The 14,219-nt window shown below is 53.1% G+C and overlaps 3 protein-coding genes across 3 annotated transcripts; 1 reads left to right on the forward strand and 2 right to left on the reverse strand.

Moving 5' to 3' along the window:
• Positions 1–657: 657 nt before the first annotated feature.
• Positions 658–4,768, reverse strand: TGME49_254890 (hypothetical protein). The gene is made up of 2 exons (XM_002369502.2): positions 2,874–4,768; positions 658–2,406 (listed from the first exon to the last, which is right to left on the reverse strand). Exons 1-2 carry the CDS (start codon positions 3,246–3,248, stop codon positions 1,879–1,881), a joined length of 903 nt encoding a protein of 300 aa, XP_002369543.1. The 5' UTR covers positions 3,249–4,768; the 3' UTR covers positions 658–1,878.
• A 1,428-nt stretch (positions 4,769–6,196) lies between these two features.
• TGME49_254900 (proteasome subunit beta type 2, putative) lies at positions 6,197–7,116 on the forward strand (the record flags this gene model as incomplete). The annotated part of the gene is made up of 2 exons (XM_002369503.2): positions 6,197–6,520; positions 6,865–7,116. 2 exons carry the CDS (start codon positions 6,197–6,199, stop codon positions 7,114–7,116), a joined length of 576 nt encoding a protein of 191 aa, XP_002369544.1.
• A 4,075-nt stretch (positions 7,117–11,191) lies between these two features.
• Positions 11,192–14,089, reverse strand: TGME49_254910 (hypothetical protein; the record flags this gene model as incomplete). The annotated part of the gene is made up of 1 exon (XM_002369504.1): positions 11,192–14,089. One exon carries the CDS (start codon positions 14,087–14,089, stop codon positions 11,192–11,194), a length of 2,898 nt encoding a protein of 965 aa, XP_002369545.1.
• Positions 14,090–14,219: the final 130 nt, after the last annotated feature.

The following is a 14,219-nucleotide window of genomic DNA, read 5'->3' on the forward strand; positions in this document are numbered from 1 at the left end:
TCATCTGCCGTCTGTTGAGCTTTCAGTGAAGCGAGCGTTTGTTTCTGTTTCATCTTTCAACATGAGTCGGGGTTGATCTCTTGAGGCAAGACAGAAAAGTCGCAAGTCAGTGTAGAAGTGTGACACGGCGCTAATTGGTTGAACGTTGTCGCAGACTGACTATGTCCCATGAAAGCATGGTGCTATGAGAATAGTTGACAAAAGGATTGGAAACAAATTCATTTTTCCAACAGATAACGTCTACCCGCTAAAAGTGTTGTGGCGCAGCAGAAATTGAACAGCTGAAGAAGGGATTCTCCAACAAATCCGGTGCATCCATGAAAGAAATGGAGAACAGAAGGCAACAACGCGGCGAAGACTGTTTTTTTTGAAGTCGGAAAAAAAGTTCTACCGTGTAGGAGCGAATGGAAGGCAATTCAAAAGCCACCTCGTTTGGTGTGGCTCCAAACGCTGTTGTCGTATTCTCTGTGAGATTAAAATTCTATAGCGTAAGCTCTTTGTAAGCGAGATTGTTTTTATCATAACAGAAAGGTCTGTAAAAGTGATGAGAATCTGCATTCTGGTAAGGCAGCAGGCCTTGCTTTGCGAGTCTAGATGAAACAAGAGGAGAGACGCTTCTCTTCTTCCATGATCCTTGTAGTTTTTTCTCATCATACCCCCACAACTATTTACCTTTGCGGACGGTGTTCCAGGAGGGCGGGACAACGCGTGGAAGCAACACAACTCGCTACGTCGCTTGCTTGTGTGCGTTGCTCTATTTACCGCTGGGCCTTGCTCCGATGTGCTTCCACAAAAATACAGAAATACATATAAATATGATGCGGTCATCAAATGCGTGGAAACAGCACAACAGCGACAAAAGTTGCGAGACTGCCATACGCCCTTTCGCACCCGTTTCAAAACTGAACGGTAGACGAGCCACTTGTGAGGTGGAATGCCCGAACTTGACACCGGAAGCAACTGTTCACAGAGGTGCTGAAAGCTTGCGCACGCAAAGGATGCTTCTGAACTATATCTGAAGGCTACAGTTATACCTGATGATATATATAGTACAAAGATCACTTCAACTGAGAAAACGGCACTGTAGCATGCATTTAGGTTTAGAACACGCCCATAAAGCACATAGTGCTTGCCCGAGAAGGAAGCTACCCACTGGAGAAGTTCATTCTCCGTAAATTGTTTGAAGACAAATGCATCGGAGTTTTTCTCGACGAAAGCCAGGCATCAACCAGAAACGGCATTCTAGAATAGACACCTCACGCCACCCGATTCTTGGGGGGACGGTTCTAACATCGAAAGCATCAGAACTGAGACTTTCTAACGGATGTACCGCATCCTCTCAGTCCCAGGTCGCGCTCTTCGTGGAGTTTGAAAAACCATGAAAAAGGTGTTTCTTGCAACAGCCTTTTCACTGAACCGAGTTACACAGAGTTTGTCTGAGGCCAAACCCGCGTGAAACGGGTAGTCTACACATTTTCGCTTTTGAGCGACTCTTTGTCGACGGAAACAAGCACTTCGGTTGCTCTGGGGTCCCCTGCAATCCCCGATCTCGACTGTTTCTAAAACCTGACACAAATCCGGTAGCACTCTTGCTCTCTCGAAAGTTCTATCCGTCTGTCTCCACAACTTCCCGCTTCGTCCTTTACAGCTCTTAGATTCTTCTCCATTCACTCCGTCTTTTCGTCATTTTCCCCGTCTCCTCCCTTTGTTCTGTGCCGCAGCATATCTTGTCGAAGCAGATGCGGGGCGTTTAGTGCCTGGATTCGAGGGTTCGAAGAGTCCCCTGTTGCTGCATTTGTTGGGGTTGTTTGTTTTTTCAGGAGACTTTTGTGCCTGGCTTTTAGTTTCGAAGGCTCTCAAAGTTCCCTTTCGCTCCGTTCATTGGGTTTCGTTTTGCATTATGCTGCCGCCGTCACGGGACTCCATGAAAACCTGTATTTGCTGCTCCATTGCCAAAGCCATGGGGGACTCTCCAATGGCGGCAAGGGCTGTTCCGCCGTACTCCTGGGGCAAGCTCTCTTTTCCGATCAACTCCTGCAGCTGAGGCACATACTCTTCGGGGCCACCTAGAACAAGGAGATGCATGTTTGAAGGCATGAGTGCCTTGACTGTCTCCAGCATGGCCTGGAGAACAGCTGAGGTGTTGATTATCACGATGTCGGACGTTCTCTCGCCGAGAAGATTTTGCAAGTTGTCAAGCGCACGCGCAATCACGTTAATCGTGCTGAGGCCGCCGAGAAACCAGAGACTGGAGAACTGTAATTCTCCACAGTCGAGGACGACCTTGATGCGGCTGTCAGGGCGTCCGTCGATAGCCCCAAAATACACGCACCCTATGTACCGGATGAAATCCACAATATGTTCAGTAGACACACCTTTCAGGGTGTCCATATCCATCTTATCTAGCTGCGAAGACACAGGGAACGGGAGAGACAGTCAGTCAATATCAATGACTCTTCCCATGGGTTGTATCTCTATCAAGCTGCAAGGAAAGTGAACAGGGCAGACAATCTATGAGTTCAGTGACTCTGGCCATGGATTGTATCTTTATCCTGGAGTCCCGTGATGACTGTCGGTCTAGATGTCGACACAGGGGCAAACCAGAAGCGAGACATGACACCAACGGTGCATAGGAGATGTCGGGGGTTTGGAAAGATCTTTGTAAAATCGTGGTACCCCAAGAAAGTCAATGATTTGCGCCATTGTTTGAAAACATGCAGGAATGGAAACAAGAACATACTAGGGGAGCTGCTTCTCTAACACCAATATATGGTAGCAGTACTGTATGGATTGGCAGAAAACGGGAAGGTAATTCGAGGCGAACGTAGAACGAAAGCCCGCGGAATCCAGGCTCTGTCGCGTTTTTCGCCTACCTGGATGAAGACAACGTAGCTTCCATCCTTGTCAGGGAGGAAAAATGTGAACGGCACAGCACTGGCAAGTTCGAAGATGTCGTTAGGGGGGTTCTTTGCGATCTCATAGACCTCCGGTTTGACCTTCGTGACGTCAGGCCGCGGAGGGAGCGAGTATCTGAGCGTCGCTTGCATTTCTGCATTTCCGTCCGGACCGAATGCCGCGGTCCACATTTCCCGAGCCGTTACCTTGCCTCCATGCCACTCCAAAAATTCGGAAGACTCTTCTCCAATATGATTGTCATTTGTTGCCACCACCGTCTCGGCTGCTCTCAAGACGCAGATCGCGAGGATGAAGAGGCACAGCCGTCGCACACGAAGCGATCGCGCCGCCATCTTGAACAGGCAGAAACGACTTAGAGAGAAGCTTCCTTGGTGCAGCTGTCTCGGCGAAAGACTTAATGCTTTCTTGTTGACTGCAGAGACAATGCTAAAACCGTAGACAGAGTCGGCGGCAGGCTAGGGACGCAAGGAAGGGGAACGACATAGGGGGTTCCTCTCAGGCGCACAGTTTACGTTAGTCTTCGAGTTCCTAGGGCGTTTCCCGAACAGAACAAGAAAGAAAGCGCAAGTAGGAAATGTCCCCTCCCCTTTCTATTAAGAGCAAGAGAAACTCGACCTTGCAGGATCCCTGTTAGAGCGCTGTCAGCTGAAAGGGAGCGCTCGGGTCCCCAGTCTCTTTTTCCGGCTCTCAGGGACCACTGGCAGCCTCTTGAGTGACATGTCGCGTCTCGCAGGAGAATCCCTGAATTTCTCTTGCCGCCAGACACTAGGACAACGGTGTCACTTCCCTGGTTTTCTTATGTCTGCTAAAACAAACTGCGCGAGAAGAACCCCTGCTTCACGGTTTGCACAAGGTTTCCCGTCGCACTGCGCTCCCCCGCGGGATACCGTCGTTTTCGTCCCAGCGATTCTGGAGTTAATGGATTTTCTACAAAGTGGAACGAAAAGAAGCGCGACAGCGAATGGCAGTTTTGAATGTTCCTTATGTAACACGGAAAAACCCCCCCTCCGGTAAGCTAAGTAGATTCAGTCTGCGTTCGATACTACTCAACTAGGTTCCCCCGAGGTCAAGCGCGGGGTTGACGGCTTCTGCGCGTGTGCCGCGAGCTGTTAGACTTCCAAGGTTATGGCTTTCCCAAAGAAAACCAAGTTTTCGGACGAAGTGAGGAACACACGTCTTTCTCCCGCAGCTATGGTCTCTAGAAAAGCGACGTATAAACAGAAACTCGACAAATCGTGTTTTTAAACGGTATGGGTGGGGGTTGAACCGTGGAGGCAGACCGCCTTCTCGCGGTCTGTTCCGCGGTACCCGCACCTATTGAAGTGATCCAAGTGGGAATTCCCCGGTAACACTGTCATATTACTCATCGCATGCGTATGAGGTGAAGGAAAAGAAGACAGCCCAAATAAAGCGAAGAAAAGGCAACAGGCAAGACGACCCCTCGGCGTAGTAGAGCACCAATACCGAGTGAAGGGGTTCTCGACGGGTCTGTTCTGCCCGAGAGGGACCAGCGGTTTTCGGGGTCTCACAGCTCTCAAATGGTGTCTTTTCGAGACAGCTCCCTCGGCTTTTAGAAACTCGAATGTAAACAAAGTGCAAACACATGCACGCACCGAGTCTCCGGGTAACCTCTCGAGAAATTCCATACCACTCACGTGTAGCCAAAACAAGGTCAACCCGAGGCGAGAGAGCGATCTCAGGACGGCGCATACGAGGCGGAAGGCACAATTCCCCACGTCGTTTTCCACACTGCCGACCCGGAAGGGGCGGTGTTCCTGCCCCCTTCGTTTTGAGACGAAAAGGCAGAAGAAATGGGAGAGAGGCGTAAATCAAAAGCCAGAGAAAAGCGCCAAAGATGGTAGTTGACAGGTTTACAAGCAGCCTTTTTGTGTTAAGGCTGCAGGGCATCAACTGCGGAGCGAGGGCGCAAGGGGGGGGGGGCATCGGCGTATATTCGGTTTGAATGCATTGTTGCGACGAAAGGTCACCAGAGGGCGGTGTGAAGAGCAGTGTGGTAAAGATTTCCTCTTTAGCGCAAGGAAAGAAAGGCGAGTCTCTCGTTAAGAACAGCAAAACGGAAAGCAAGGGAGGAGGGTCTGCTAGTGAACGCAGGGAAATAGGAGGTCGAGTGAAGATAGAGAGATCTGCACAAATGTGTATTTGCATGTAAAATACGTTTGGCTGCATTTGTCGCCAGCTTCCATCTAGCAGAAGTCCATCCTCGCCTTTTGTGCTGTCTTAACGTCGACTCGTGGCTACTCTGAGTAGGCCTTTCCGGTTCGCTGCCCTGAAAGTCGCATCGAGGTGTGTCGTCGTTCGAAAGGAGAAACGGAACTGTTTTCTCGCGATTCTGAGGTCGACAAATTCTGCGTTATCCGGTTCCTTTTGTTTTCCCCAGCTTCGCTGCGTGTTTAATCGTTGCGTCTTTTCGTCACTGGCCTACGTACAATTCGGCTCTCAGCGTTGCCTCGCGGAACACCGTGATGCAGAGAGGCGGCAGGCGAAGCCTAGCGACCAGAGTGTGCAGCAGATGCCCCCCGTTGTTTGCAAGAAAAGCCTCGTTTTTGTTTTTTCTTCCCTTCCTCTTCTCCTCTGTCCAACCTACTTTAATTGCGAACTGTCTGAACTGAAGAGCAACTCGACAGCGTGTTTGCGGCAAAGCGAGAATCGCTGCACCCTCTGTCCACTTTTGAGACCTCCCGTCGAAAATTCTACCAAAGTGGAGGTTTCTCCTACCGACGACAAACAACAAAGCCGAACTTTCTTTTCGGTCTCCTCGAGAAAAACCGCCTTTCTTCGACACGCCTGCCTACGTTATCTGGCGCTACACACATGCTTCCGCCTTTCCTCTGTGTGTCTTCTGATTCCGCCGCAATCCGACACTGTAGTGGTAAACATTTCTTCGAACGTGTGCTTCTGTCTTTTTGCACACGCCATATCACTTCGCATTGGTCTTGACATCCGTACAGATTTTGCACGTGTTTCTTACGGGAAAGCCAAATTTGGAACGGCAGATTCACCGACTCTCGCCCACCGGTTCCTTTCCCCTGTTCTGCTTGCGCGGTTTCGGAGTCTTCTGCCCGACGAAAGAGGCCACGCGGCCATTTCGAGTTTTCTTTTTTTCCCTTCTAGGCGACACTATCTTTGCCGTTCTCCCTACTCTCGTCTTGCGTGTCCTTCCCTGTGGCTTTCATTCCCCGTCCTCTGCCTCGCCTGTCTCAGCAGTGCGAGAAAAAAACCGTGGTGCCCCGTCTGAGTGTTCTTCAGCAGTCTTTAGAAAATGGAAACCGTTATCGGCATCCGCGGTCGCGATTTTGCCCTGGTGGCCTGCGATCGGTATGCAAACTCGAGCATTCTTCGCATGAAGGACGACGAAGACAAACTCTTGCTGGTCGATGACGACAAAGTGATGGGTTTCGCCGGACAAATCGGTGACCGGCTCCAGTTCGGCGATTACATCCAGAAAAACATCCACCTCTACCGATTCAGAAACAACAAGAAACTCGGTTGCGCTGCCGCAGCGAACTTCACGCGCCAGCAACTCGCGTACTACCTGCGAAGAAGTCCGTACCACGTCGATGTCATGCTCGCGGGCTACGACGAGGTACGGCGAAAGGGAAAAACTTTTTTCAGGAAACGAAAGGACGCAAAAAACAGGAAAGAAACAGAAAAGTGGTGGGGAAGGTAGGAATGCTGCGAACCTAGCTGACGGGGGAGAGACTGGGGTGTGTAGGTTCTTTTTTCTTGCGCCCATATCTCCTTTTTGCAGCTCTTCCCCGTCTATGTTGCCGTTTAAAACGGCTTTGTCTCTTTGGCACTCTGCTATTTCGTATCCGGCACTTTAATAAACCGTTGAGGGACTGGGCAAACTTCACGCTGTTCTTCCAAGCATGCGCGTAGCTTCTCCTGGATCTCTGCGTGCGGTCTTTTCACTCTTTTGTTCTTCAGATGGGGCCTCACCTTTACTGGATGGATTACCTGGCCTCGATGGTGTCGGTGAATAAGGCGGCGCACGGCTACGCGGCCTATTTTTTGGGGGGGCTTCTAGATCGCTACTACCACCCCGAGTTGACGGAAGAGGAGGCGCTCAAGATCATCGAAATGTGCAAGAAGGAGCTCATGACGCGCTTTATCGTTTCGCAAGCTTCCTTCAGAGTGAAAGTTGCAACCAAGGAAGGGATCCGCACCCTCGATATCTAGATGCAAACGGCACAAAACGAACACTGGCTGTGAGTCAACCCCACAGCTACAGTCGGCTCTTCCTCAGCCTACACGCAGAGATGCGCACACACATTCAGATAGATACTCTACAGACACACATTCCGTTGTTTTTCGGACGGCCGATTCCGGGTAGAGTTCTGAGGAAGAAGTCGTCAGTCTCGATGACAAGTCAGAGAGTTGAAATAAACGACAATTGAGAGGGACTTGTCACGTCTCATTCGGCTGTAGGCTCAGGCTGGCGAGTCGCAGTCGGTGCGGCGGGAATTACTCTCTGAAAGAAATCAGAAACTCCATGGGACGAAAATGCAACGGGGGGACACGGCTACAAAGTAACAGAGGTGGCGCCCTTTGATCGTGCAGAAGGGGTCTTGCGTTTTACCTTTTGGTTCAAGAGAAAAAGGTGGAGGGGGATAATGTGGTGGGAGACGTCGAGAATTTCGTCTATCATCGTCATTTTTTTCGGATCTCGAAGGGGGAAAAGTGGAAGAGAGAGTTCCTCCCTAGGCCCATCGACGCCTTCGTATCCATGGACACAAGCACCTTTGTAAGGACGTGAAAAAACTCATTATGTTTCTTCGTTGTTTCCCCTGGTAGTGCGCGCACACACAGAGGGCTTCCCTCCTGTGTGGCTGCGTCCACAGGATGGACCGGAAAGGCGCTGACCTCCCTCAACTTTTCCCCACGTTTTCCTGCAAAGTTCGTTTTTCGAGGGCAACTCAAAACCCCGCAAAAATAATATTCCTCTACCAAGCACAGAACAAAGGTATTGTCGCTGATGTTTGCGCCAAACACATCCGTGTTCTCTGGCAGAGTCCAGTACCAATGAACTTGGATGTGCTTATCTCATAACTGGAGTCAAATAGAGATACATTTGCAGATTCTCTAAACTTATTCCATCTGAAACTAAGTTTCTTTGTTCTCTATAGAGTATGACAGAACGTCGGACTGAACCTGTTACAACTAAATCATGGATGTAATTTTTTCAAAACCACGTGTTAAAGAGGTGAAGTAACAATGTCATTTAACGAAGCCAAGCGCAAGTTGTTGATTCGACGAAAGTGCTCCAGGACTGGACGATGAAAAAGACCCAGCAAGGGTCAGAAGAGCTATAGTAGCGGTAGGCTGTGAAACACGCGTATCCATCAGCGGATGCAAAGCTTTTGGCAAAAGGGAAATATTGTAACGTGAGTAGGTGAGGAAAGGAGAAAGCGGAGGAGGAAAAACCTTCAGTGGCTATGTTTCAGGGGATGTAAACGCTGTCTTTGATAGTAAGCCCCTTATATTTCCACTTTGGACATGCGAAGAAAGTGTTTGCTTCACCTAAAGACCTACAATACAAACCCTCTATGTGAAGCTGAAAGTGTCACAACTTCCTTTGCCCGGGGAATTAATGCATGTTTTTCCACTGATGGGAGTGAAGGAAACCTCACCGTAAAGCAGTCGGAAAAGCCGACTCCAAGAGGGCCACGATCAGGGATGCTTGTAGGGAGGAGAATGAGGCTGATTAGACGATCCAGTGACTCGAACGATCACCTGCATCCCATCTACCGAGATGAGGATTTAAATCTGTAGACCGAATGGAACACTGTTTACCATGTGGGTTCGCCCAAAAGACACACTCTCGTTTCCTGAAGCGAACATGCCACGGCTTCGTAGTTTCACTTACTCTGTGAGCCTCTGCATATGTCATTTGTTCGGTGCTAACCCAGACAGAAACCCAGAAACCATTTTAGCGAGCCGAGCGCGGTACAGAACAATGCTACAAGCAAAGCTAGTTTGTAGAAATCTAGGAACGCCATTTTAGAGCGTGTAACACGTCTAGCTTCAGTTGGTATCTGACTGGTAGTGCATATGTCGTTTTGCCGACAGGCAACGTGGTCGTTGAAGAGGTCAGTTTGTTTTACCGCGGAAGCGGGTCTCTTACTGCCCATGTGTTCCCGCGTGTGAGAGTGTTCAAGCACCGCAGTTCAGCGGCGCAGACAGCATTCACAATTGTTGGATATCGGCAAGAATGTTACGAGAAAAGGCCTTTTTTCGGTTGGTTGGTTCCTCGAAGTTGGGCAGAAAAAACGCCCTTCTTTGACGCGTCGTCTCCCTTGAATGTCGTAAACACCGTTCAGGAAACAGAAACCTTTGTGAGAAGCAAGTTTTTTCTCCCTCTTAGCTTCCAAGATGTATCCCGATTAGGTCGTCGCACACGTTCAAAGATACAAAAAAACAAGCGAGAATGCGGGAAGAGTTCCGCCGAGGGAGTTTCTTCCTCTGTCTCTGCACAACCCGGACTCACTGACACAAACATGCACGCTTCCAAGGCGGGAAACCTCCTGACAAGGAAACGGGAACACAACTCTACAGGTTCTGTCTAGCTGTGCACATACAGCGTATATACGCATATGTCCCAGCTTAGGAATACAGAAAGAGGAAGATAGAGAAACAAAGAAAAGATGGCAGAGAAGAATGTAGTTAAGAACTGTGGCGGGGAAGGCGCGCCGCGGTAACTTTCCCGTACTATTAACTTGGGGGTGAAGCCCGGCCGCGTATCCCCAGAGGAGACAAAAAAATCAGGTTCCGAGAAAGCGGCGGTGCAGACGCACGTCTTGGTTCGATTCTTTCTCCCGGTGTGCACGCCAAGGAGAAAACAAATCAGGCGTGCAGTGTGACAACAGTATCAGAAGTTCCCTCTTGGAGAAAAAGAAAAAAGAAATCTTCCTCGATATGCACCTTCCCACGAATCAACAAACAAATGCACACACAATGCCACCACGCATCTGCCTATATCCATGTGGCGGTGTGAGGCATGGGTTTCTGAAGAGCTGTGCCGTAACGGACTCGAAACCTCGTCAACATGCACGACGACCCACCAGCTGGGGTGTGCGTACACCTAGGCTTTCGTACAGAAGCACCCCGAACCAGCTTTAGCGGACTCGTTCAAATACTTCAGTTTGTCCTCGGCACATGTGCGTCCTTTGTGCGCGCGAATGTACTGTGGCCACGATAAAATGCCACAATCGCTCACTTCTCCCACAAGAGACAGAAGGGAAAGAGACAAAGTGAATCTTTCCCGAAAACTCCAGCAAAGCACTGGGGGAAGAAAGCGGTGAACAGGAAGACGAGTCACAGGGAGGAAAAAGCAAAGATATCAGGATTCAAAAGCCAAACGTACCCGTTCCACGTTTCAGGAACGAGTGCGCCCTCGACATGCATTGAATGAAAACACAAAAGAACTGCCCTCGTTCTGTCAAGCTGACACATCTCCAGGACTTCACCGGAAAGAGACACGCGGTCTCTGTCGGGGAACATCCTACATCCTCTTCGTGGAACAGACCCTCTACCCCGGACAGAGCACGCGTGTCTAGATGCGGTGACGTGCGTGGTTTTCTCCCGCGAGACAAATACAAGAAAAGACAATACAGGGTCAAAGAAAAACAACTGAGACCATCTGAAAACAAGATATGGGGCAAAAGACGAAACATGACAAGATGCATAGTGTCCCCCTGCTGCCTGAACAGAAGTGGGACGCCACAAGCTACGTAAGTCGAAATCTTGGCGGTTCTCTCTCTCTGTCCCTCGACAAAAGATTTCTGTATCCTTTTCCAAGGCTTTCCCTTGAACGTTCCCAAACGAAAACCAAATTTCCGTGTCCCGCACGCACAGACGCCCATGCGTTTCGCTCTCTTCAAATAGCTCCTTCTGATCTGCGCTGAACGGCGAGGTCTTCTGTTCGGTTCTCTTCGACACAGAAAAACTCACAGCGAGAGAAGAAAGAGGCCGCAACCGAGCATCATCCCGGTCTCTTCTTCCCCGCGGCACATGTCCTGGAGCCACAGACATGAAACCTTCGCGTCGCGGAAGAGTCTCCTTCCTCTGTATGGCTGCGCCTCCCTCTCGCAGTCTGCTTCATTTGCACACCCGACACCTGCTTCGCCGGCTCGAGTTCCGCGCACGCGTCCCCCCCTGGTTTTTCCACTGAAAAGCCGATAACTGCTTCCTTTGTTTCTCCATCCAACGACCCCCCCCTTTGCAAGCCACCCTCCACCCACAACGGCTTCGCTGCCTATAAATTTTCTCGATTTTCCTGGTTCGCGTTCTTCTCTGGCTCCGGAGAGACGTTCCGCATCCGCCGGCCCTCGATCGAAGCTCTCTCGGCGCGTTTCAGCTCCTTCTGGAGCGCTGTGATCGCGTATAAGCCAAGGCTCGTCGAGAGACCCGGGGCCCTGGGCGGCAGCGCTCGCTCCTCGGGGCCTCGTGCGGGGTCTCTGCCACATGTGCGGGCCTGGAGGCTCCGCGTGCGGCGTCGCTCTCCTAGGGCCTCTTCGTCCCGCTCATCTCTTTCCTCTCGGCCGCGTCGCGCGTTTTTCGCCCCCATCGCGCCCGTCACGGCTTCGATGAAGGTCGCCGGTGCGCCGACCGCGAGGGCCTTCGCCTTCAAGTTCGCGGCTGCGCACTCGGCCCAAATTTCGGCGTGGAACTGGAGGAGCTCAAGGACCTTTTTGTGTGAGGGAAGCGTCAGGCGAGAGAGCACCCACTCGGCCGCCATGCGGTCAGGCAAGCTGCATCCGCTGCCGGAGAGACCCGTAGCCGCGCTCTTCAGGCCCTGGGACGACAGACCCGCACCCGAGTACCCGGAGGAAGACAGCAGCGTGTCCATCGCGTTGCGGACCTTCAGCCACTTGTGCAACAGCATAGACTGACAGCGACGGACCAGCCGGCAGCCCGTGGAGGCCCCGGAGGCGATGAAGGCGCGCGTGGCGGCGAGGCGACCCGCGGGCGACAGCGGAGAGATTTCGGTCGCGGAGAGCTGGGGAAGGAGCGCGATTTGACAGGCGGCCGACGCCACAATCGAGGGCTTGAAGCCGAGACAAATGCGGCGGTCCAGTTGGCCCAAACGTACCAGCAATTGCGCAATCAGGCGCGCCATGTCCGGCTCGTTGCTCCCGCTGATGCGCAGGCGCAGGGCGAAGGGCGACGACGGAGATAGACTCCTCGTCGCGCTTGCCTCGTCTCCGCCCTCGGCGTCTCCGCATAGAGACACCGCGGAGCAGCGACGCGACGACGCAGCCGTCTCACGCCCGGAAAGCGAGAGTCGGTGGGGGTCCTTCTTCGCCTCGGACTCCCGCCCGACCTCGCCGCTGACCGACGCTCGGCGTCTGGGATCGAGAGGCGAAAACTTGGACAGTGAGGCCCCACTCTGGACGCGGCCCGGACTCGCGAGTTCCGCCTCCTGACTGTCGTGGCTGCCCTCACAGTCCTCGCGCCGCGGTGTCCTGGTGTCGAGAACCAATGGCGGCCGCCGTTGGCGCTCGTTCACGTGGGCGAACTGGACCGCAACGTTGAGGAGCGCCTCTGTTAGTTCGGAAATCGGAGTCACAGACACGTTTCCTGCGGGGGGCACGTGGGAAATGATTTTCCGTTCGATTTGCATCAACTTCTGCTTCAAGACCGTCGCGGAGAGCAGAGACGAGGTCCAACTCTGGCGCAGCAGTCCAGTGGCTTGCTGCTTCCAGGCTTCCAGGACTGCGGAGTAGTCGTACGCGTGGATAGCCTCGACTCTGTCCGCGAAGCAGAAGCAGGTGATCGCTATCAGCTGGTTCAGCAGCAGAGTGTTCATCATTGCGCCGCCCCTCTGGCTGCTCCCCGCCAGCGCGCTCAACCCGTGCAGCGGGTGCATGCGGTGCTCTGCGCTCAAGCCGTACTGCAAGTCATTCTGGTGTACGACATGCATGAAGCGGTCGAAGAGCTGAATCGCGATTGCGACCGTCGCGGCGGCTCGCGGGCTGAGAGGATCCGAGCCCGGTGTCGTCTTCTTGCTGTCAGGCTTTTGGGACTCGTTCGAAGCCGATGAATTCTGAGTCAGATGGGCCGCCACTTGGTTCAGGATGCACATGAGCGAGTCGCGGGTCTCCGGCGAGATCCGCTTGCTCGTCGCCGTGTAGTCGGTCGCAGGGTGCGCCTTGTCGGCCTTGTACGCCGCCTGGTCGTAGCTGAACTGGGCAAGGCGCGAGTTGTGGGTGTTGTCGACTCCAAAGTCCTCGCCGAACGCGTCTGCTGTGTCGCACATGACCAGCCGGCAACAGTCCACTAGATTCAAAAAGTCGAGACGCGCAGGCAGCGGCCCTGTCGCCTTCGGACCCATGCACGCGCCTTCGCTCCTCGTGCGGAGCGGGGCGGCCAGAGCATGAGGCGCCTCCGCCGTGTTCGGCGCCTTGTTCTCTGTCTGGACGTCGGCTGGCTCCAGTCCCTTCTTCTCGCTGTCCGCCGGCTTCACGGTCGCCAGAAGCGCCGCAGCTGGCGACGGAGAAGAACCGCGAGTCGCCGCGGGGACATTCCTCGAAGTCAGACTCAGGACACTCTTGGAGACGCCGAAAGAGCTGTCTGGGGCGCCTCCAGCCTGTTGAGTTCGACCGCGCGAGACGCTCGGCACGAACGAGAGAGGCGGAGGCGTGATTTTCTCTGGCTGGGGGCCAAGAGGCCCGTTGGACCCAAAAGCGAATGCAGAGGAGGGGAAAACGTCACCCGCACCCTGCGAATTCGCCTGGACTGGAGCTACACACGGGCGCGAGACCAGCTTCTGTTGCTTCGCCGCGCGAACGTCGGACACAGCACATGTCTCAGATCGAAGGGAGGAGGCGCTGACGCCGCTGAGCACCGCGGCCTTCGAGTCGGCTGCACTCGTGAGCGCTGCCTGACCCTCATGAGAAGCCAAGGAAGAGGAAGAAGCAAGGGTTTGGAGGAATTGGCGCGTGCGCTTCGACGTCGCCGCGGCCGAAGACTGCGGCAGAAACCGGAAGGACTCGCCGAGACGTTGAGACAGGAAAGACGACGCACTAGCAGTCCGCCGAGAAGTCGACCCCGCGGAGACCACAGACCGGCCAAGTCCCGGGGCGGGGCCTGCGGCGGCGACTCCGGCAAGGAGAGCTCCCTGTTGTGGGAGCGAAGTAGTGTTCGGAGACATTGGAGACAACAGAGAAGACTGGGGAAGCAAAAGCAATCCGACGACTCTCGAGACAGATTCTAACGGCCGGGTGCTACGGCGGGTTATCAGGGCAGAGCTACCAGTGGGCGCTCGAGACAGAAGTCCTGTG

This window comes from Toxoplasma gondii, chromosome III, assembly GCF_000006565.2.
Source record: "Toxoplasma gondii ME49 chromosome III, whole genome shotgun sequence".
Taxonomy (NCBI): Eukaryota; Apicomplexa; class Conoidasida; order Eucoccidiorida; family Sarcocystidae; genus Toxoplasma; species Toxoplasma gondii.

Coding starts and splice junctions, on each gene's coding strand:
- TGME49_254890 (XM_002369502.2), bottom strand. CDS start 3,248: ATGGCGGCGCGATCGCTTCGTGTGCGACGGCTGTGCCTCTTCATCCTC. Junction 2,407..2,873: donor GCTACGTTGTCTTCATCCAG/GTAGGCGAAAAA, acceptor GTGTCTTCGCAG/CTAGATAAGATGGATATGGA.